Source organism: Dermacentor albipictus, chromosome 2 (assembly GCF_038994185.2).
Source record: "Dermacentor albipictus isolate Rhodes 1998 colony chromosome 2, USDA_Dalb.pri_finalv2, whole genome shotgun sequence".
Taxonomy (NCBI): domain Eukaryota; kingdom Metazoa; phylum Arthropoda; class Arachnida; order Ixodida; family Ixodidae; genus Dermacentor; species Dermacentor albipictus.
In genome coordinates, this window is record NC_091822.1 from 51,090,705 (window position 1) to 51,114,339 (window position 23,635).

Below are 23,635 nucleotides of genomic sequence, written 5' to 3' on the forward strand. Positions count from 1 at the left end.
ACTTTTTTCCTGCATTTTTGAACCAGTTTTCTAGACGGTTTTCGTCGTAATGCTCAATCTTTCTTCTCGTCCGGTGTCAGAACTATATTCTGAAGTCTGGCTAAAGCTTTTGAGTTGTTCTTAGCAGTGTTCCTTGAGGATATTCAAAAGTAAAAGTGAAGCATTGTTCAATGTTTGCCAGTTTGCACGATGGTATGGTGGGAGTGTTCCTAGAGCTGGTATAGCCTTCAGTGTTAGACCTTCAGGGATTATATTGCTCTCTGTGCAGACTGTGCACATTTTCAGATGAGAAGTGTTGCTTGCACGTTTTTTGGTAAGTTTTCTAGCCTGTAGGAATTTGGTGCTTCATGGCAGGTAAGAGTTATTAACTTGCGATGGCTGTCACTTATTTGTCTTTTTGCGGGTAGATCTGCGTGGGATGTGTTTCTGTGGCAGATTTCTTCCTGCAAGCTTTGCTTAATTCCAGCTCGGTTTCTGTTTGACTTTGTGCGTATGCAGGCATGTGTGTGGGCATCTGTGTGAGAACTTCGGTCGTGGATTTTCTCTTGTCTGTTACAGTTGTGTCTGTTTGCACTGCTGTTGATGTCATTTTTGGCCCAGTGTGAAGGCCAAGCTCACTTTTATTTTCTCAAATGATTTGGGCCGAACGTGTGCTTTTGTAATATGTGGCATGGCCTTCAAGGTTAGAGAACTTTTGTCTTTGTCCCATGCTCCCTCTATGTGCTCAGCACATGCACGACCGTCTGGAGTGGTGAAACCGGTGCTTACAAACGAGTTGCGAACACACTTGACTAAATGTGGGAAGTCAGAGCAGAAGTGGTTTCTGGATGGGTCCGCAGGATGGGTAACTTTGCAGGTGATCTTGCCTGAGGATGCTGAAATAAAGAAAAAGAAAAGAGCATGTAGCATATCTGCTTTATGAGCCTTAAAATTCCCTCAGCACCAATAGTGACAGAAGCGTTTGAAACAAAACAACGAACACGCACGGTTTTGGGACGATGTTGCTGGTATTGAGCAAAAGCGCAGAAACAACACGAATTCACGAAGAATGAGCCTTATGCATACGTATTGTTTTGCATTTCCCATGTCCATAGGAGGCATTTGGGAATTGGCACAACAGAACAAAACTTCTAGCTTCATACAGCCAACTCCAAATGAACTCCACATGCTCAGATTCCACGTTGCTCCGTCGCAGGATACAAAGTCAACAGAGTGGCTTGTTCTGACAAGAGGATAGCTTCTAGAAGAAGCTTCACCAGCATTTCGTCTTTGATGTGCGCTTTCGATGAAATGCGTAAAAGAACCTGCTGTGGTTGCTCAGTGGCTATGGTGTTTGGCTGCTGAGCACGAGGTCGCGGGATCGAATCCCAGCCACGGCGGCCGCATTTCGATGGGGGCGAAATGCGAAAACACCCGTGTACTTATATTAAGGTGCACGTTAAAGATCCCCACGTGGTCGAAATTTTCGGAGTCCTCCACTACGGCGTGCCTCATAATCAGAAAGTGACACGTTAAAACCCATAATTTTTGAGATGCGGAAAAGAGATGGGACGAAGAGGCACAGAAAAGCATACACACGCAGCACTAACCTTCAACAATAGCTTCATTTCTGAGATGAGCAGTACACATTGCCTCCACTGCGTGTGTCACTGGACATGTGCTCTGAAAATGTCAGCAAATGCAAAAACAAAATATACGTATCAACTGCAGGCTCGTGGTAAGCTATTAAGACATGCGCAAGAATTCGAATTGTTTTGTTGATGATAGTATGAAAGGTTGCTGATGCAGGGCATCAGCATACATGGCTATATGTATTGGGCTTCGATCATTACCCTAGTCATTTCATTTGCTCTCTTACTCTGAATAAAGTGAAACTTTAGCAAACTGTTATTCTGGATAAGAGGGCAAATTCAATGACTAGACTAATCGTTGAAGCACAATACATAGCCACGTATGCAGACGCATGTGTCAGCAAACCTTCCGTGGTATTATCAACAAAACAATTAGAATTTTTGCACATGTCATAATAGTTTAGCACAAGCCTGCAGTTGTGCATGTTTTGTGTTTTTCGCATTTGCTGACTTTTTCGGAGCATGTTTCCAGTGACACACGCAGTGGAGGATATATGTACTGCTCATCTCTGAAATAAATGTACAGTAGACTCCCTTTAAGATGAACTCCAAGGGACCATGAAAAGTGTTCATCTTATCAGTAGCTTGTCTAATCAGGAGTGCTTCTAAAAATGATGTTTTAGCATGCAGTGTGTGTCCAAATACCTCGTACATGAGAACAAATGAATGAAATGGCCTTTCAGGGAAAAAATAATTGCAACATAAGCATTTATTGCACTATTAGTGGTATGCTACACATTGCCGTAGTAAGGCATGAGGCACTGTTGACTGTTACCCAGTCTGTGATCTATTTCTTGTGTGTCTTTCGAGAAAATCGCCTGGCTGCTACAAATGCAGACATCTCACTTAATTTTCTGACATATTCCTCAGTGTCCTCGCATTGTTCGAAAAACTGCACTAAAGTATCCAGGCATGCATCAGCTGCATTGCAGGTCACTTGTGCAGATTCAGGCAGAACATCCATGCTGTCATCGTCAGCCGCAGTTTCTGATGGCAGATCGAGCACCTCTTCAATTAAAGCTTCCAGTGTGTCAGCCCTACATGTTTGCACACCTTCATCAATGCTGACATAGGCACTCATGTCAATGGAAACACCCTTACTGCTCAGCGTAAAAACAATGCTGCTCTCCTCTAAGTTCACAGTGGAGGCCTCACTCATAATATCACAGTCATTCTGCGCTGAGCTGTCACTAGGCGCCATAAACCCCGCATCTGGGAAGGCATTGGCAAAGGTCACTTTAGTAACCTCTAACATAACGGATGGTATAAAGTCCGGCGACGTGACCGTGTCCGGGACAGTTATCAACAACAAAGAGAACTTTTCTCTTCTCTCTCTTGAAGCGATGATCCATCTCCTGAAGCCACTGCTCGAAAAGCGCTTGCGTCATCCACGCTTTCGTATTAGTTATGTACGTGACCGGCAGCGTTTTTATGCTTTTAAAGCAGCGTGGTGCTTTAGACTTCCGAATCACCAGAAACCTTAGTTTGTCAGCCCCAGTCGTATTTGCGCCCACGAGGACCGTTACCCAAAGCTTGCTGTGTTTGCCCACCACACAGTTATCACCAGCAAATGCGAGCTTTCTGTTTGGAAGCAGCTGGTAGAAAAGGGCAGTTTCATACACGTTGCATATATCTTGAGGGTCATATTCTTCCATAAGGTCATTCAGTCTGTTCTGCCTCCAATCGCTGCAGGCTGTTTCGTCCACTGCAGCGGCCTCAACGCAACGAAACGCCAGTCCATGCCTTCTGCGGAAACAGTCAAGCCACCCATCACTGCATGGAAACTCCACATTCAGCCTCAGGGCAATTTCTTATGCTTTCGCTTTCAATATGACTTTGTTCACTGGCAAATTCGCACCGTGCGCTCTCTTTAGCCAAGGAAGAAGAACGTCTTCTAGGTCTTTGTGCATAGCTGTGCGCATCCTTTTACGGTTTGGCGCAAACTCACAATCTTGCAGAGCACTGGTCATCCGTGCTTTGTCTTTCACAATACCACTCATGGTACTTTTCACGATGCCGAACTTGCGCGCAATTTCAGCCTTCCAAAGCCGGCCGGTGCGAACCTCGGTCAAAACTTCGATCTTCTCACGAAGTTCAAGTGGCTTTTTCCGACCTGTTGGCTGACTTGCCATACTAGCAACACGACGAACAGGGTGCACATTAAAACAAGCAATGCACACCACGATGTGACGGTGTACAGACTGGCAGGAGACAGCAGGACACAGCGCGCATGCATGCCACAAAGAAGGGATATGCCTACTGCGTAGTTGGCATAGCTGGAGGTCAGCAAACGCAAAGGTTGGTAGCACTGGCATGACGGCACTATCACGTGATCACCATTGGGAAACAGCATTGGCTGCTTTATCTTCTCGCTTTTTCTCTTTGCCTTTTTTTTTCAAAGTTTCGCTGGCTTTACTGGCCAGGCCGTGCTTGGTCTTTCTCTCTCTCTCTGCCTCCTGTTTTCTCCCTGCAGTCTGCAAGTTCGGAGAAAGCCAGCGCGACGCGAACCTGCTGTAGCGACAAAGAGGAAAGATCATTGTGAGAGGTGCTGCGGTGGGGGGGAAGGGGAGTAGCACAGCACTGAAAATGCCTCGTATGAAGGGCTCATTGCATCGGCGCTGTGCAGGGCAGAGTGGGAGGGTCCGGCGATGGGGAGGCAAAGGAGAGAATGAACTTGAGAGCACGGCTAATTCTTATAGCTGGGCCGGGAGGAGATGGAGGAGTGAGTCAGGAAGGGTGGGGAGAGGAGGAGCAGCGGAACCTTCGCAGAAACACCGAGGTGGCTAGGTCTCCTCGTCTCCCCGCATTGCACAGATCGTCGACGCCACAGAAAAGCTTTCATTGTTCTTTTTTTTTTCTTTTCCTCTAAAGTGCTGCTCGGGTTCGAGCAAAGCTGCGCGGTTAAGGCACGGCGGCCGGCCGTGAAAGTTCATCTTAACCGATTAGCGTGTGTGCAGTGTTCATATTAAGCGGATTTTTTTTTGCATTGACTCTATGGGAAACCAGACAAACAACTTCCGCTGTTCATTTTAACCGAGAGTTCATCTTAAGCAAGTTCGTCTTAACAGGAGTCTGCTGTATTGTCAAAAGCTACTGCTGCATGTGTATGTTTTTCTGTGCCTCTTCGCCCCGTCTTTATTCGCTGTGCCAATGGAATTCAATATGATGCATGAACAAGCCAAACGTGCAACCTTATTCCATCGTGCCTTCCCCCCCCACAGAATTAAGCTAAACTATCACGCATCGGCTGCGATTGCTTAGTTGCTATTACATTGGGCTGCTAAACACGAGGTCGCAGGATCGAATCCCAACCATGGCAGCCGCATTTCGATGGGGGGAAAATGCAACAAGACGCATGTATTTAAATTTCGGTGCACGTTAAGGAATCCCAGGTGGTGCAAATTTCTGGGGTCCTCCACTATGGTGTGCCCCACAATCAGATCGGGGTATTGGCACGTAAAACCCCATAATTTTAAACTATCACACATCCTGGCACTACGGCTTGACTAACTTCAGCCTCCATAATGTCACTGCAAGGCCATTTCCAGGGTTGTAAACGTATAGTGTATTCGGATAGTAGTTTTTGAGCGCTCAAGAGGGCTCTGAAAAGTGGTTACACATTCCGGTGGTAGAAGTCGAGCACTCGGACCACGTCTGGATGGTTCTTTCCGAGCGTCAGCCTCAGACTCGGAGCACTCCCAACCACACTAACTTCAAAGAAAGAGCGTAGGCGCGATCTGGCCGAGAGGAGTATCACATGATACTAACCGCCGCAGTTAGACGCAGTTGCCGACAGGTTACAGCGCCAGCGAACATTTTCGCCGTCGAGAGTTTTGGAGCGTCGTGCAGGTTTGTTGCATTGTGTTCATGGCGTTTTCGTGTGTTGCTGCCGTCAATTTACATCCAGGAAGGCATAACTGCACCATGGCACAACGAAGGCGGCTACGAAAGGCACAAGAATCATCAGTGACTCTTGGAGCACCTTGCAACCGAGGGCCTTGAAGTTAGCAGCGCCGACGACGACGATGACCGCCACATTTATGCAAACAAGTTCGCCGAGTCGTTTGCTGAGCATCTTCGTCAAGGATTGATGGTGAGCTATTCGCACCCTCTGAACCGGAGGGGATGGGGCGACAACAAACCCACCCCGCGTACGTTTACTGATGGTTCATCTGCTGACCAGCGATAAGGTCCACGCCTGATCAACCGTGAACCAGAGGCATGAGACGGAGGGCGATGTACAACACACACACTCAATTTAATAAAATAAAATCATGTGCGCGACATAATGAAAAAACACACAAACTACAAGCAGTGGGTCCTAGCTCGCGAAGGCGTGCGGGTCGCACAACACAAGCCCTGATGCCACTCGCGCGACACTGAGCCCACCACGTGGGAACTCCTAACACTCGTAAAAAAAAAAAAAATGCACGACACAAATACAAAATGCATGCGACAGTAAACGTGGCAGACACTACCCTAACATGACATACAAGAATCAACACGCGATGAATAATTAAATGAAAGATTAAACGCGATTAAAAAACCACAGTCCAGCGGAAAGTTCTGAGAGCTGCTGAACACGTAGTGTAGGCTTATCTGCGGAGTGTCAAGTAGGACATCCGAGCTGGAGATGCGCCGGGCTGCTGGGTCTGTCGTCACTGCACGTCACTGCCGAAGATCGGAACGGACTCAGGGCCGTGTCTACAGAGGCTCCGGCTACGGGAGCTCGGGCCGCCGTCCACACCTTGCCCGACGCCCAATTCACGTGCCGCTTGCTGCGCCGGTTCAACAACTCTGCCCGCTTGTCACAGTTCACTCCATGCTCATTCTCTCTCTCTTCTTCAATTGCTCTTTTCATGTTCATTTTTTCAATATTTGTGGAGAACGTATGTTTTCTCGTTAGAAATCGAACTGGCTTTACAAGGCTGCCTTGCTGCATTTTGTAGAGGCTCTTCAAGTGGTTCGCCGTTATTTAGCCACCTTTTCCAATGTTACGGGACAAAAACTGCGATCACACATTTTTGACCAAGTGGCACTGATCGAGTGCTAAGAAAAGTTTTCGATTCGGTGTTCCTGGGTGCTCAGTGCAATGCGTGAGGCTTCCGTTACATAAAAGTTGGAGCGCTAAGACATTGAGTTTGTGGTTGTCGGTGACAATGCACTCGACGAAAAATCCTGTCTTCAACTTCCTTCAGGACATGTTGCATGAGCATGTGCAGCTCACGGCCAGTGACATTTCTCGTCAAAAAGTAGGCCACGGGTATTTTGAACGAAACTGAAAGGCCGTTGTGGACAAAGCACAGAAGTTGGCTAGCACACACTCATTTGTTGTTTCCTAGGAATGCTCCCACCATAGTCTACTTCGCCGATGAAGGCGTCCCTTTGTTTATGGTAAACAGCCTCTGTTTCACGCACATTTCATCTAGAATTAACGAGCACGCTCTGGCTTGCAATGAGGGATCAGAAGCGAGCTCAGTTGACAGCCTTTGCTTCACGAGTTCCGTCACGCCGACTTCTCCACGTGATAAGCCCATAAAATGCTCCAGAGTGCTTCGACTAAGCAGCTGGAAAATGCCTGTAGTCCTTCTATGCTCGTATGCGTGAGTCGAGAGGTTACGTAAAACCACAGCATATGGTGCACTGTCAGATCAGACCACATGGGTTTCGTTTTTCCGAAATTCTTAACTTGTTCTACTAATAATTACGCAGCCAAGTCTTTCTCCTTCGTTTTGTCGACAACTTAGAGGAATGCATGAACAAAGCACTCTTCGTTAAGCTTTTGTATTTCCTGTTCGCGATTATCAACGATATTCTTGAGCCGCTCAATATGTGCATTTGTCTCGTTTTTTGCGTGTCCACTTCCGTTTGTCCACTGTCGAAACCGAGAATTGTGAGGACACTTGCACTGCTCTGTGCAACTGCACAGTCGCGGTAGTGCAGCGCTCGCTAGTGCCGTTTTTTACGGGTGGCAACGGTCCGGTACCGGTGCAGCCGGTCCACAGGTGATAAATCTTCAAAGGCGACGTTGACAACCGACAATTCGTCGAGTGGTTGCAGACACGACTCCATTTGGTTGTCATCAATGACTGCTCGTTGCTTCGGCGGTTGTGGGTTCGCTAGCGCAGCAGCCTCGCGCTTTTTCACTGATGCGTCACTTCTCTCTCTTTTTAGGAGGCTGCAAGTATGCCGGATTTCTTCGAAAATGCTGGGGATAGCGTCTTTTTTAAGTTTCCGAATTTTACAACCTTCCATGAAGCCAGATGAACTGAAGTGTCGGCTGCATACAGTCCAATAGCACAACGTTGTATTCAGTACCCAGTCTTTACGAGAAATGTCTTTTAGCCATTTTACGCGCAGTTCTGGATCGCTTGGTATTTCATGGAATGATATGCCCAGCGTCCGTTTTTTTACTGGATGACTTGCAGCGTGACACACAGCAGTACGGCATCTTGTCGGGCGCAGGACAACAGAACCGATTACGCACTGCAGATAGACAACTGATTGGGTATAAAAAAGAAAGTAACACAAAGAAACGATAAGAACTATGCATCGTAAATCACTGACTTTATAGTAAAGCGATGTACGTTGCAATGACGCCAACAACACATGGTCCCAGAAAATTTAGTAAACAAACGGCCGCTTCATTTGTGTACAGCGCTCACAAGTTTGGTCACGCATCCCTGATGTTTTGAGAAAAAAAAATATATAGACGTGCTGCTGTCGCAAAATGCACATGCTTACCTGCAACCAACATGACAGAAATCGCAAAACTCTTGCTTGACAGATCGGTTTGGGTGCTTCGATGGCCCTCGACACGTAGCTGTCTGTTATGTGAGAGCAAGTATGTTAGCATGGGATGGATGGATGTTATGAGCATCCTCTTTCGAACGGGGCGGTGGGTTGCACCACCAAGCTCTTGCTATTATACTGCCTAATGTGCTACCTAGGCTAAACAAAAAAGAAGGGAAAAAAAAAACTATGAACTCCTACAACCAAACTTTCTGACCCCCTATTGTGAGCTTTGCTTTTGTATGTCTTCGTTTTTTGTCGTCTCCTTACTTTTCTTCCATCAATCCTCCAACCACCTCTTACTAATCCCTATTGTGGACATGTTTACTTTTCCACTCCTCTCGCGGAACCCAAGGGCTTCAAGGAGGCCAGTGGGCCTCCTTGGCCCACTGGCCTCCTTTTCTGGCCTCAAGGAGGCCTAAATTGACCGCTGGGCAGACGTCTTCACATTCTAATAAAACATGCTCCATAGTTTCCCTAGCTTTACCGCAGCAAGCACATGCTGCTTCTTCCTTCTTATCTCTTGCTTTATAGGTGAGTGTTCTAAGGCATCCCGATCTCGCTTCAAAAAGTAATGACATACCTGCTAACCCTACTGATTCACCCGGGATACTCAATTTTTTACTGAACTTTCTGATTGTACAATCGCTGTCTTATATCTCCCGAAAAGTGGTCGCTGTTTGCGCAATAATGGTTTTTTGGGAAACCGGCACCGCGGAATCTACAGCCACATTGTAATCGTCAGCATGACCAACAACGGCTGCACTAGCACCATCGACTAAGCAGCCAACTACATTGCCTATATTAAGCCGACCAAAGCCAGAGTAAATGTAGCTCTTGGATTTCATGCATGCCTTCCTCCATGGTGCATCTTGTTGCTGCTGCTTGTGTGTTTGATTAGTGTTGGCTAGGCCGTGTGTGTTACCGTGTAAAGTTAGAATCCTCGTGTGTTTGATGCCATGGCACTATCGAAGCCCTAGAAAAGGTATTTGCAGAAGTTTTTGAGGTCTTATACTTCTGAATTTCTGTGCTTTTTGACATCAAGAAACGGAGAACATTTTGCATTTTGTACGTGTGGATGCAACGTCAGCGTGTCTCCCGGTGGCAATGGTGAAGCATCAAAGCTATGTTCCCACCACTGAGCAGCAAGACAACATAGTGAACTTTCTCCGGAACAACTGCAACGACAGTCCCATACTTGTGGAGTGCCTGGTTACGGGATACCTCATCGAACACAACCTACCCCTTAGTGTCGGTGGCCACGTTGGGCCTCTTCTATGAAAAATGTTCCCGAAATGTGATGAGGCGAAGCAGTATGGATGTCGACGCAACTCTGAAGAATGCGGAGGTGGCCAACCTGAAATTTATTTCACAGGCATCGCTCTCGAGTCTTCGTTTCTTTATTGTTTCCCTCAGCTGCTGCCCTGAGATCCCAACGAATCTGCTGAAGACGCTTTAGCTGCTTCTCGAAGCTGAACTTACCACACTAAAGACGTAGTCCTCCACGGACATTCTGAATGAACAAAGGTGGGACGTGCAGTGATCTCTGGTTGGAAAAATGAAAAACACTGATGAAAAACACGTTTCACCGAGTTGCTAAAGTGATGCTGGATTTACTCATCATACCGCATAGCAACACAGAGTGTGAGAGGATTTTTAGCACGGCTTGAAAAACTAGGACTGAATTCCGCTCATCAATGTGTAACACAACCCTCCAACACCTGCTGCTAGTGAAGGGACGTCAATCTGGACCATGTTTTCAGCAAAGCTACTCAAATTTTGGAAGTGAGCAAAGTCTACTACTGCAAGGTCCCTGCAAAAGGACTCAACGAACACTGTCTGAAAGTTTGAACGAACCCGCCCACCCCGGTCCCACCAGTAGTTGAAACAGTAAATGCAACCACCCCCCTCCCCACCCGTTGGCGCAAATAAAAAGTCTCCAGATTTTTTATCTCGCCAGGTTGGCAGGTATGTAATGAGCGCCCCTTTAAGTTATAAATTGTTTCTTTCCTGATTTCGTTTTTTTCTCTTAAGTAGTTACTCATGGCAGGCTTCTCTTCCATCGCCGCCACCCATGACATTATTTCAGCCTCTCAGACCTTCCACTTGACGTTCTGTGTTGCTCTGTTGCCCACACTACAGGCCGCATGCTTGTTGGTAAGCTTCCTAGTTCTTTTTCTCCATTGTGAATCAATGATTTTCCTGTATAGATACCTCAACACTCTCCCCGCCCATTTACTTTCTTCCATATTCCTCAGTCATTCTTCATAATCAATTTTACTGCGAACTTCCCTCGCTTCAAAACTAGTCCAGCCCATATCACCCTGCACAGCTTCATTTGCAGTCTTCCCGTGAACGCCCAATGCAAGGCGGCCCACTGACCTTTGGTTCCCGTCGAGTCCTGATTGTACCCATGGTTCAAAGCAAACAACCGCATTTCCAAAAGTAAGTCCTGGAACCATTACACCTTTCCGCATACTTCGGAGGACCTCGTACCTATTGTATCCCTATAGCGTTCTGTGCTTCATTATGGCTGCCCATTTCTCTTCCCCTTCACTGTTATTGTTTTTTTTTGTGTTTCCATATATGTGTTGCCATCATTTATCCATATAGTACGAAGGTATTTGTATTCTCTTACCTAGAGGTATTTCCTGGCCCTGTTTCGCCACTGTCTGTTCACTGTTTTCATTGAATACCATAACACCTGATTTTCTAACACTAAATTTCAAACCTAAATTGTTGCCTTCCTCTCCACAGATATTAGCCAGACGTTGCAAATCACTTTGTTTGTTAGCTGGCAACACAATGTCGTCCGCATAAAATAAACCTGAAAGCTGCTGCTCTACTACAGTACCCGCCTGTTTCTATGAGAGAATAAAGCCGATATTTTAGTGCCCTCTCCGTGCTCACCATGTGCATCATAAACAGCAGTGGGGATAAAGGGTACCCCTGCCTTAGTCTCTTGTTGATATGAACATTCTCCTCGCTCCTCATCCCTTCCCGTTCAACGTAAACAGTATTTTCTAGGTAAAGCTCTCAAAAGCTGTAGACAATTGTGACCTAAGCCTTCCCATTCCAGAATATCCCACAAAATGTTATGGTCTTCGTTGTCATAGGCTCCTGTAATGTCTAAGAAGGCCACATATAACGGTCTCCTTTCTACTTTAGATGTTTCGGTGCACTGAGTAAGAACAGTAAGCTATCATCTAAACGCCTACCTATTTTGAAGCCATTCTGAAGTTCTCCCAAAATGCCATTATTCTCTGCCCATCCAGAGTCCAGGCACCCCAGCTTCGACCTGGTCCCCAAGGAAACCAGACAAGCCCTGCAGCCCCACCCATGTGGACTGCAACCTCACATCTGCAAATTCCCCGCAGGGGCGTCTGCGTCAGCAGGCGTTTGGTGTGTTGCGACACCACGTACCCGAGCACACGAGGGTTGGACCCTCCCGCGTGTAGCCGTGCGCGGCTTAGCCGTGTCCGGGGAAAAGGGGATCCTGGGGGTTGAGCCAATGCCGGGTGTTTGGACCTTTACGGCCCCTCGGCGGCGGCAACACACCCCTTTGGCCTCGGCTTCACGTAGACGGCACCCCCGGACTGACCCACCCGGGGGAAATCAGTAGTTGCCTTTTCCTGTCTCTCTCTCCCTACAACCTTCGTCTTTTCCTTACTTTCCACCTTTCCTGTCTCCTTCTCATTTCTTTATTACTTCCGACCTTCCTGGCAGCAAGGGTTAACCTTGTGTGAGTAGCCAACCTTGGTTATATCATATTAGGTTATAGCGGCAACGTACAGCTGGCGTTTGCAGGCCCTGTTTTTCAGGCCCTGCAGCGTCCCCTTGTTGGACTCCATGGTGGGTGGCTGGCGTTGCTGCCGAAATTTCACATATATTTATGGATAGCTCTTTTCCTCCATTCCCTGATCGCCCTCAGAAAAGAGGGCGCACCGATGAAGTTTTTCAGTTTTTCGGACGCCAAGTCCACAACTTCCCACGTTTCCATGTAGTTCACTCGGAAAAACCCGGCAAACCAGTGCGCACTATTTCACCGTTCCTTGTATCAAAGACTTTGACTGATGTTTTTGGAGCCGGATATAAGGCGACCAGGATGGCAAGCGGTGATCTCCTCGAGCTCCGCGATAAGAAACAATACGAGCAACTGTCTAAGCTTGTGTCATTTGGGGATAACCAACTAACAGTAACCCCGCACCGTACTATGAACACCACCCGGGGCGTTGTCTCGGACGATGATTTGCTGGAGCTCACTGAGGCTGAGCTCTTGGAGGGCTTCAGTGAACAAAATGTTATAGATGTCAAAAGAATTAAGATAAGGCGAGATGGAAAAGAAATCCAAACGAAACACTTGATAATCACCTTCGGTTCGAGTGTCCTGCCCGAGTCAATCGAGGCAGGATACATTAAGCTCCGTGTTAGGCCATACGTGCCAAACCCCCTGAGATGTTTCAAATGCCAACGTTTTCGCCACAGCTCGCAGAGCTGCCGAGGCCGCCAAACGTGTGCAAAATGCAGTGCCCATGAACACACGTCTGAAGCTTGCACGAACTCTTTGCATTGTGTAAACTGTGATGGAGAGCACGCCGCGTAGTCGCGGTCGTGCCCATCTTGGAAAAAAGAAAAAGAAATTGTCACGATCAAAGTGAAAGAAAATATATCATTCAAGGAGGCACGTAGGCGGGTGGCATACCTGCCTAAGAACACATTTGCCGAAGTGGCGCGTCAGGGGGCAGCGCCACAACGGCCTCCGGCGGCTGTCTGACCCACACTCAGTGAGGCGGCAGTGACGCCATCCGCCCCCTCGGCGGCTGCGGCTAACGCTGCTACGCCAACACAGCAGACGGGGCCATTGACCCCGAAGGTGGGCGCAGCCGAGGCTACACCAACCTCCCCGGCCCCATCCAGCGCTGGCAACGGCCGGCGCAGCCAGATCCCCCAGGGAGCCCCATCGGTCTCCGGGCTGGTGGGAGCAGGGGTCTTGCCCTCCAAGGCGGGACCCTCTCTGAAAACTCGCTCGCAAGAGCATGTGTCCAGCGCCTCCCAAGAGGCAATGGACACTACAACTGCCCTCACGGCGCGCCAAGCGCCTAAGGAGCGGCGAGGCTCCCTCGAACGCTCCAGAAAGGGCAAAACCCCATTACAGGGCCTCGAAAGAGCTCTGTAATCTAAGACATCTTTCAGTTTCCGTACACACAGCACCAACTTACTTTAAATATGGATACACAAATCATACAGTGGAACGTCAGAGGTCTTCTTAGGAACCTTGATGATGTGCAAGAGATTATACACAAACACAATCCAAAAGTGCTGTGTCTACAGGAAACACACCTCAAATCACAACACAAACTTTCTCCGACAGCATGTTACTTTTCGCAAAGATCGCGATGATGCAATCGCATCATCGGGAGGTGTTGCGATTGTAATCCAAAAGAGCATAGCATGTCAACATTTACAGCTACGAACGGCCCTTGAAGCAGTGGCGGTTCGAATTGTTTTGCTAAACAAACTTATCACTATTTGCTCGATTTATATACCTCCACACTACAAACTAAGCAAACATGAATTTCAGTCCTTCATAGATGAATTGCCAGAACCGTACGTTGTACTTGGGGATTTCAATGCGCACAACAGCCTGTGGGGCGACTCTCGTATAGATGTGCGAGGTCGTCTTGTTGAACAGTTCCTCTTCTCTTCTGGTGTATGCCTGCTGAATAAGAAGGCACCCACATATTATTCTGTCGCCAACCGAACATTTTCATCAATTGACCTCAGCCTAGTTTCCCCGTGTATATTGCCTGAGCTCGAATGGGAAGTTATGAAAAATCCTTACGGGAGCGACCACTTCCCCATACTAATAAGAACATCCAAAGAAAACGAATATCCTCCACAAGCTCCTAGGTGGAAGATAGACACAGCCGACTGGCAGAAATTTCGAACTCTCTCTAGCATCTCATGGGCTGACCTATCTTCTTTAGAAATTGATGCTGCTGTGGATTATCTTACAGCATTCATAATAGATGCCGCATCACATTGCATACCCGAAGTAAGTGGTTTGGCATGCAAACCACGTGTACCGTGGTGGAACAGCGAATGTCGAACCGCCCGTAAGAATCAGAACAAGGCGTGGGGGTTGCTGCGAGCTTCTCCCACCGCTGAGAATCTTGTCAACTTTAAAAAAATAAAATCCCAAGGTAGGAGAACCCGCCGGCAGGCCAGAAGAGAAAGCTGGCACAAGTTTTTATCGAGTATTAACTCGTTCAGAGATGAGGCCAAAGCCTGGAACAGGGTTAATAGGATTCGAGGGCGGCAAACATATTCACTCCCTCTAGTAAATACACAGGGCGATACACTGAAAGATCAGGCCGACTCACTTGGGGAGCACTTTGAGAGTGTATCAAGCTCAAAACATTATTCGCAATCCTTCCTAAAATATAAACAAATAGAAGAATGCAAGCCACTCATCAATAAATACCGACAGAATCAACCGTACAATTGCCCTTTTAGTGTTGCCGAATTGAAAGCTGCCTTGAGCGCATGCAAAAGCTCCTCACCGGGATCCGATAGAATCATGTATGAAATGCTCAAAAACTTACACAATGACACGCAAGAAACACTACTTACACTTTTCAACACTGTGGGACGCAGGGTACCTTCCAACGGCATGGAAAGAAGCTGTTGTGGTCCCTGTTTTGAAACAAGGGAAAGACCCTTCTTCAGTGGCAAGTTACCGCCCGATAGCCCTCACAAGCTGCATGTGTAAGGTATTTGAAAACATGATAAATCGGCGACTCATCCATTTCCTTGAACAAAACAAAATGCTTGATCCCTTTCAGTGTGGCTTCCGAGAAGGGCGCTGCACAACCGACCATCTTGTACGTATTGAAGGACATATTCGTGACGCGTTTGTACACAAACAGTTCTTCTTATCGATATTCCTCGATATGGAGAAGGCGTACGATACGACCTGGCGCTACGGAATCTTGAAAGATTTGTCAGAAATGGGCATTCATGGTAATATGCTAAACATAATAAAAAGCTACTTGTCCAATCGTACCTTCCGGGTGAAAGTAGGCAATGTGCTGTCACGTCCTTTTGCACAAGAAACCGATGTACCCCAGGGTGGCGTGCTCAGTTGCACACTCTTTATTGTTAAGATGACAACACTTCATGCTTCCTTACCACCGGCCATTTTGTATTCCGTCTATGTGGACGACATTCAAATCGGTTTCAAATCCTGTAATCTCGCAGTGTGCGAGAGGCAGGTACAGCATGGTTTGAACAAGGTGTCAGGGTGGGCAGAGCAAAATGGATTCAAAATCAATCCTCATAAGAGTTCTTGTGTTTTGTTCACAAGGAAGAGAGGCCTAGTTCCGGATCCCTGCTTGGAAGTGTGTGGACAACAGATACCGGTAAACAAAGAACATAAATTTCTAGGTGTCATACTTGACTACAGACTCACTTTCGTCCCCCACATTAAACATCTTAAAGAAAAATGTCTGAAAACAATGAACATAATGAAACTTCTTTCCCAGACTACGTGGGGTAGTGACAGGAAGTGTTTAATGAATCTATATAAAAGCCTCATTCGATCACGACTAGACTACGGTGCCGTCATTTATCACTCTGCCGGCCCGAGCGCACTAAAGATGCTAGACCCTGTTCACCATCTGGGTATCCGTTTAGCCACAGGAGCTTTCAGAACGAGTCCCGTACAAAGTTTATATGCAGAATCGAATGAGTGGTCACTTCATATCCAGAGAACATACATCAGCCAAACATATTTTTTGAAAGTCCACTCTAATCCCGAACATCTCTGTTTTAACACCATTAATGATATGACATATGCTACACTATTTCGTAATCGTCCTTCCGTAAGACAGCCTTTCTCGCTGCGTGTGAGGGAGCTTAGTCATGAAATCCATGTTCCAATCCTCGAACTTCGCCTAATGCATCCAGCCAAGCTGCTACCTCCTTGGGAGTGGCAGTTGATACAATGCGATACATCTTTCATGGAAGTTACAAAAAACGCTCCAGAGATTGAAATCCAGATGCATTTCCGGGAACTCCAGCATAAACACTCCTGCACGGAGTTCTACACAGACGCATCGAAGTCACACGATGGGGTGTCCTATGCAGCCGTCGGGCCATCCTTCTCGGAAACCGATGTACTGCATGCGGAAACTAGTATCTTTAGTGCTGAGGCTTACGCACTATTGTCGGCTGTGAAGCATATAAGGAAATCAAAACTCCAGAAAGCAGTCATATATACGGATTCCTTTAGTGTTGTGAAGGCCTTGATGGCTTTCTCTAACCACAAAAATCCAGTAATTAACGAACTTTATTCTGCTCTGTGTAAAGCGTATATAGGTAATCAGCATGTCATATGCTGGGTGCCAGGTCATAGGGGCATCGAAGGTAACGTTCTTGCGGACCAGATGGCCACGTCAGTTACATCGCATTCTGCTAATCCCACCGCTGCAGTTCCTGTCACAGACCTGAAGCCCTTCTTACGGAGGAAACTACGGAACCAGTGGCAACGGCTATGGGACGCGGAAACAAATAATAAGCTCCACGTGATAAAGCCACAGTTAGGATTCTGGCCTTCAGTAACAAAATCACGCCGGACAGATGTCCTATTCTGTCGTCTAAGAATAGGACACACATTTGGCACACATAACTTTTTACTCACCGGAAACGAGCCTCCAACCTGTGGTAGATGCGGGGAGAGGCTGACCGTCCTCCACGTCCTCCTGGAGTGTCGGGAAGCCGAACATGAAAGAAAGAAGCATTTTCCCTTAGCATATCGGCAGCGCATCCCCCTTCATCCAGTAATGTTACTAGGCCCAGAACCGCTGTTTGACTCCAGCGCAGTCCTGGGCTTCCTGAAAGATGTTGTATTACATGTTATAAGCCCCACACACTCGTAGCGTCTCCTCTTTCCAGAGGATGCCGCTGTGATAATTTCTTTTATGTAGCACATGCCTCTAGGCCCTTGTGTCTCAAGGGCTCTAACGAGGCAGTGGTGCTCTAGTGAATTTTAGAATCTTATATATTTTCTATTTTGCATCATTCTTTTACGATGGATTTTAATGTACATAGTATCCGTCATTAGTCATCGCCATAATTTTATAGCACTCAGATTTTACGCACTTTACAGCGACTATTTTTAGGCCACTTTACAGGCAAGTCACATCTCCCATATTGCATCGTTAACACTACCACTTGTCATGGCGCTCTTTGGCCAAACCTGGCCCTTGCGCAATAAAACACTACACATCATCATCATCACATCTGCAAATTGCCTCCTGCCTTGCCGTGAATGTGCATTTTGCAAGCACGTTCCCAACGTGCTCTGTCGGCTGACTTGACGCGCTCCGCACTGTCATGCCCGCCCACGCAAGTGAGTGCGACGCCATCCGCGCACACCCAATCTGTCCTGAAGACTCCCCTCCACGCTTTCTGTTTCGATGCGCCGAATATGACGGATAGCGGCCACCTCGCTGCATCGTCCACTTCAGCGGACGCCTCCGAGGAGGCCCCCACTTCGGCTGCCTCTACCAATGACTGTGCCAGCTCTCCGTCGACCGCTGACACCACCGAGAGTGCCGGAACTTTCTTCCTGACCACTGCCAGTATGATTGATGTCGATACCACACTCTCCCACATAGACGGGACCAACTCGACCGCCACAAGTCCTGTCCGGCCGGATTACCCATCGCTTTCATCGCCGGCGGCCTGCTCGTCGCGTTCGCTCAACAACACTGAGCCCACCGCACCTGCGGCGGAGGAGGGCTCGCGCTCGGCGGCGCTGGCTGCTCCCATTGATGATGAGAATCCCGCCGACGGCCCGTCGTCCAACGACAACCTGCCGAGTACGCCCACGCCTGCCCCAGTTGCTGAGGGAACAGGGGAGCACATCCTGAGCAACTCTCCGCTGCCGCTCACGGCCGCCGAGGACGCCCATGCCTGCCAGCCCGCAGTGGTACAGCCCCAAAAACCCGCAAGAAGGAGATGCCGTTTCTGACGGCTAGTTAACTTCGAGCCGCAAACCCCACCCCTTGACGGTAGTGTCGCTCATGATCCCACCGTCACGGTTTTATACCGGCCCATTGGGCGCAAAGCCACTTTCCTGGCCCTCTTGCGGGACACTATCACCGCCCAGCTGCCCTCTATAGCAAGCGTGAGACGCGTTCGCATCAATTCTCGTCAGAATGTGGTGGCCGCAGATGTGACGCGCGGTGCCGACTTGGCGCCCCTCCTCGAAGTGTGCGACATCGGCTATCGTGGCGGTGCGCTCGAAGGCGCTACACAGCAACTCTTGTGTTGGCATCATCCATGAGGTAGACGCTTCCTTCGATACCCACACAGTCAGAGAAAACCTTGAAGCCCCCGTCGCGGTGCTTTCATGCTCACGAAGTGGAGCAAACGTCACTGTCACCTTCGCAGTGAACATCATGCCTACCAACATGCGGCTCTTCAAGCAGCTGCGCGCCGTTCGTGCTAAACTGCCCCGGCCACTCCAATGTGACTGCTGTGGCATCTTTGGCCACGCCGGCACCACCTGCTTCCACGACGCCCGCTGCCTCTGCTGCGGTGAGTTGCATGCCACAGGAGACTGCCCTGCAGAGATGCCACGCTGCAATAATTGCGGCGGCCGTCACTCGACGACTGAGGCGAGCTGTTTTGAGTGGCTGCGCAAGAGAAAGGTGGCTGTGTTGTCATCCGAGCGACCCCTTTCACGCAAAAAAGCGCTAGAGCTGGCCGGCGCCGCATCGACCGAGCCGCATACAGCCACTCCATCTACGTCTGCTCGCACCCCGCAAGGCCTATCTTACAGTGACGCCCTGCATGGCCACAGCGCCCAAGCAGCTACAGCTGAGCCATCTGACGACCCCTCAACCTCCTCGAGCAGCGACCCAAAAAACGCAGTCATAGCCGCACTCGCTGCTGCGTTCCGTGCCCTGCTGGACAACTGCCCAAATATCGACGGCAATGTACGCCAGATGTGTGACGCAGCTCTTGCCGCGCAGGAAGCACTGCTCCACGGTAACGACAACACTTGTTGGTAACGACAAGGATGTTGTCAGGTAGGTAGGTGTGCAGCACAGTTGAAGTGTCCTCTACTGAGAGACAGTTACTGTGGTGCACTTCGCCCGAATTTTTCATCCTTCCCAGCACAAGAATCTCTCACTGGCACTCCCTCTCCTGTCAAGTCGGTTGACTGGGTTCTATTGTCACAACCATTCTCGTTCACAATGGCAACTCTGTTCAGCTTTTCCTCGGCTGCTTCATGTCTTTTTTCCACTACCTTCCATGCATCACGCTCCCTATTTAGCTCATTTTTGAGCTCTTCAACCTGTTTGACAAGCTCTTCCTGGAAAGCCTCCATTTTCTCCAGCCTAGTGTTGTCATCACAGTCTATGCCGATTAACTTGCTTCCCTGTCCATTCTCATCTGTCCCCTCATCTGCCTTGAGGGACCTTCGGGTCGCTGTTTGCTTTCCCAGCTTTCTTGCCATGTACTGCACGGCTTTTTCTAATGCAAATACTGTAATAATGCAGAGCAAGTGCCTTGTGGCAAAAACCGATACGCACAGGATCTAAATCCTTAAAATGTCGCAAAATGATTCTCACCAATGTTTAACAGCAATCAATGCCACAGAGACTTAAGGTATGACACGTTTTTGCGTGTGTTTAACCATGCTGCCACGCTCTCACTTTCCTGCCAACTCACACACAGTAAAACCAATACTAGCTATTAGTCTTGCCACTCCCAAGCTACTATTTAAAGGCTATAAAGACTCAACGTGCCATCCGGTTGCACATGCTGAAGCATGTGGCGTGAAAGGGTGCTCTGGCTATCCTGCGAAAGCAAGTGTACACGAAACACCCGCACACACGAAAAAGAGACAAAAAAATACAGAGAAAACAAGAAAACTGCCCGATTATTTAAAGGCTAAAAAAATCAGCAAATCAAAAACAAAAGCAAGCTCAAAGCATGCACAAAAACTTATGATTTTGTTGCTGCCACGGAGCCCTAAAAAGCACGTTCATCTGCCACAAAATCTCACCTGATCGATCAGTATAGCAAGTATGGGGCGCCAGCGCCTCTCGCAGAGACTGGAGGCATAAATCAAGGAGGAGAGTGCAATGGACGGTCTCTGCAGTACGTGCCAAATGGCTCTACACTGTGCATGCCCGACCGTCGCCTAGTAACGGAGACAACGATTTCCTATGCATCTTTCGCTTGCCATCTCTGGTAGTAGAGTGTTGCAAACACAGTCCCAGGTGGGCTCAGTATCAGTCATGGCCAGCAACCAACAATGAACGGCCTTGGGATAAAGACCGGCTATCAGGCAGTCCCAAAGTTCTTGTTCCAGGAAGTTGCCGAAATCGCATGAGGCTAGCAGTTTCTTGAGCTGGACCACAAAGTTTATGATACTTTCTTGAGGTGCTTGCTTCCTTTGATTAAAGTGGTGTCTTGCGCCCACGATTGAATGCCTTGGCGAGTAGTGCTTCCGCAGCATTGACACGACTTTCTTGTATGTCAATGTGCGAAGCTTTTGGGGAAGATATTCAAGCTTACGTTGTCGGGATCAAATTCCAGTAGCTTGCGGACCGCCGTTGCCATCTTCAGTTCTTGTTCGATCGCACCCTCATCGCCTGTTTGTTGTACCCGTAAAGGGAGGCGTAGGCTTCAAGAAACGGCTGTATTGTCTGCTGCATACTGGCAGCATGAAAGCAACCATCTACAAGATTACAGTACATGAACAAGAATATATACAGTAAAAGCTCGTTAATTCGAACCGCAAGGGGACGCCATCTCAGTTCGAATTAAACGAAGTTCGAACTAACGAAAGCAATGAAGAAAAACAGGACACCGCGACCAGGAAGCAGCAGGACATGGCGCCAGTTCAATTTAATGTTTGAAAAAATCTGTAGAGCCTTGTAGGACCTCGGAGCGCCAACTTTCACATGTTTCAAAGTTAACAGCCTTCATCTCCCCTGACACCGCACGAAACACAAGGTCGTACCTTTCACGGAAGGTCGGGGTACTTTACCAGCCGCATCCTCTTCCTTTCCCTGGCAACTTCTGCCTCTAAGGCGTCTTCAATCGCCCTCTTATTTTTTATATAAGTGGACAGCGTGCTCTTCGGTATCCCATGCTTGGCGATTTCTTGTTTCGACAAGACTCCGGCGTCCACTTCCCGCAAGATGTCGCATTTATCCTTCATTGTTTTAACGCAGTATTTACCGCGGGCGCACGCCATTCTGAAACCGCACGTCAGCACGGCGGCCCAACTTTTCAAGCGATCCGCACAACAAAGGTCGTAAGCGCGCCGAAAACCAGAAAACTCGAGGCTGCCGAAAGCGGCCAAGACCACCGCGAGTTCAGGACAAAGACGTTGATGAAGACTCCTCCTATTCGTTCAATTCTCGAGCGCTAGCGGCGCTGCGATGTACTGGATTCGCTGTATTTTTTGTGCTGGTTGCGCCATCCATCGGTTAACAACTGCAGCTATACGACAAGATTCTTGGGCCTCTGAGATCGGCGGCTCAAAACCGGAAACCGCAGTTCTCGGAGGTAGAGAGAGGGCGTAGCTGTTGCTACAGCTGTCACCCCTTGCCCTCCAGCCTCTGCGCCGGGTTCTGGCACCGGTTTTACCCGCTTTTTCCTTCTCTCCCCATTTTGGAGGCAACTCAGCCGCTGCAGCCTCGCGACAAGGCCTGCTCTGGCCATGTGCCAGGCGGCACGCCGCCCAGGCGCAGCGGCGCGTAGTTCGAATTAACCGTGCAGAACCAACTCACGTTCGAATTAACGGGCTTTTTTATACATGGACTTCTATGGAGCTTGGCCGGACCAAATCGTACAGTTCGAATTATCCCGAAATTCGAATTACTGAAGTTCGAATTAACGAGCTTTTACTGTACACGCGAAGATACACTTGTGCATGCACATGGTGACAGCGCTATCACTTCATCATCTAACAACGGTAAATGCACATGCCGCATTCCAGATACCGACACAACAATGGGCACAAATCGCCAACCACATTTTGCCGTTGCTCTAATGGCATTTTGCTCCTGGCACATTGTCCTTTATGCTTCTGCTTAGGGCATAGACTTGCTTTGTTTTTTTTTGTTGGTCGTCCGGCTGGGATCCTTCCTGAACCCCTTGACAAGCCAGGTCGACGCCTTGCAAGGCTTGTTGGCTGCACTTTAATTTTTTTGCCGTGTCTCTTTGTTGCCACAGCAGAAGCCTTCAACCTTCGCAGAAATTCGTGAATCGCACTTGTGGTGGGGATCCCATCCAAATGTGCACTCGCAAAGTGCAGGAGTGCAGCGCTAGCAAAGTCTCTTGCAGCTGCTGTGTAGATGCACTGCATGCTCTTGTTGAATGATGAGTGCTCGTACTGTTCTGCCAGGTCCTGCAAAGTATTTTTTTGTCAGCTATTGTCCATCCATTCTAGCACAAACCTGCTAGGTGTGAATTTGCCATGTGCTTAAAGATGTGGACACTCATAAGCCACAATGCATCTTGCCTTTCTATAAGATAGGAGGCCGAAGAATTGGTCATGATGGCAAATTTCATTTTTTTATGTGCCCTAAGTTGTTGCAGATCTTAGATAGCAGATGTTTGCAATTTGACCAGTAAATTATACATCAGTATTCATCACATGCATGCACTTGTAAATGAAAGTGTGTGTGCGTGCATGCGTGTGTGTGTGCGTGTGTGTGTGTGTGAAAGATACTACAGGTGAAGCTACTAATTTAATCAGTTCTGTCCAGTCAACACTTTCATCTGTAAATGCAGAAAAGTAATCTTGCATCAACAGCTATGCAATGGTGGGCAGCATGAGAAAACTTGCATTGAAAAGACTAAAAATGAAGAGAGCATGGCATCTGTATCAGGTTATCAGCGTGCTGAAACATAGAATGTAACCTCAGGCTGTAGGCTGGAGCCAGCATGTGGCTCTTGTGGACTGCGCAGTGGCTCACTGCAGTTGGCACTTTCTTGTGCAGCTGGCTCACTGGCCCCAGGGGAAAGTGAAAGTGCCATGTCATCTTTCTGAGCAGTAAATGGCTTGAAAAATTGCCCTGGGAGTCGTCAATCCCCAATTGCCAGATGAGCCAGCTCTCTGCAGTCTCCTGGAGTAAGTTCTGGGCTGTTTGGGAACAGCCCAACAAAGGCCCGCTGCA

General features: G+C 48.3%; 1 protein-coding gene across 2 annotated transcripts in view; it reads right to left on the reverse strand.

Moving 5' to 3' along the window:
• Positions 1-583: 583 nt before the first annotated feature.
• Positions 584-23,635, reverse strand: part of LOC135904319 (uncharacterized) — a 51,074-nt gene continuing 28,022 nt past the window's right edge. Inside the window, exons 4-6 of one of the 2 annotated variants that reach the window (XM_070533594.1) lie at positions 17,125-17,185; positions 15,057-15,119; positions 584-875 (exon numbers count right to left, since the gene is read on the reverse strand). In XM_070533594.1, coding sequence (XP_070389695.1) covers positions 586-875; positions 15,057-15,119; positions 17,125-17,185 — 414 coding nt within the window. In that variant the 3' untranslated portion in view covers positions 584-585. The remainder of the gene's footprint in view (positions 876-15,056; positions 15,120-17,124; positions 17,186-23,635) is intronic. The other variant, XM_065434943.1, reaches the window with a different exon arrangement.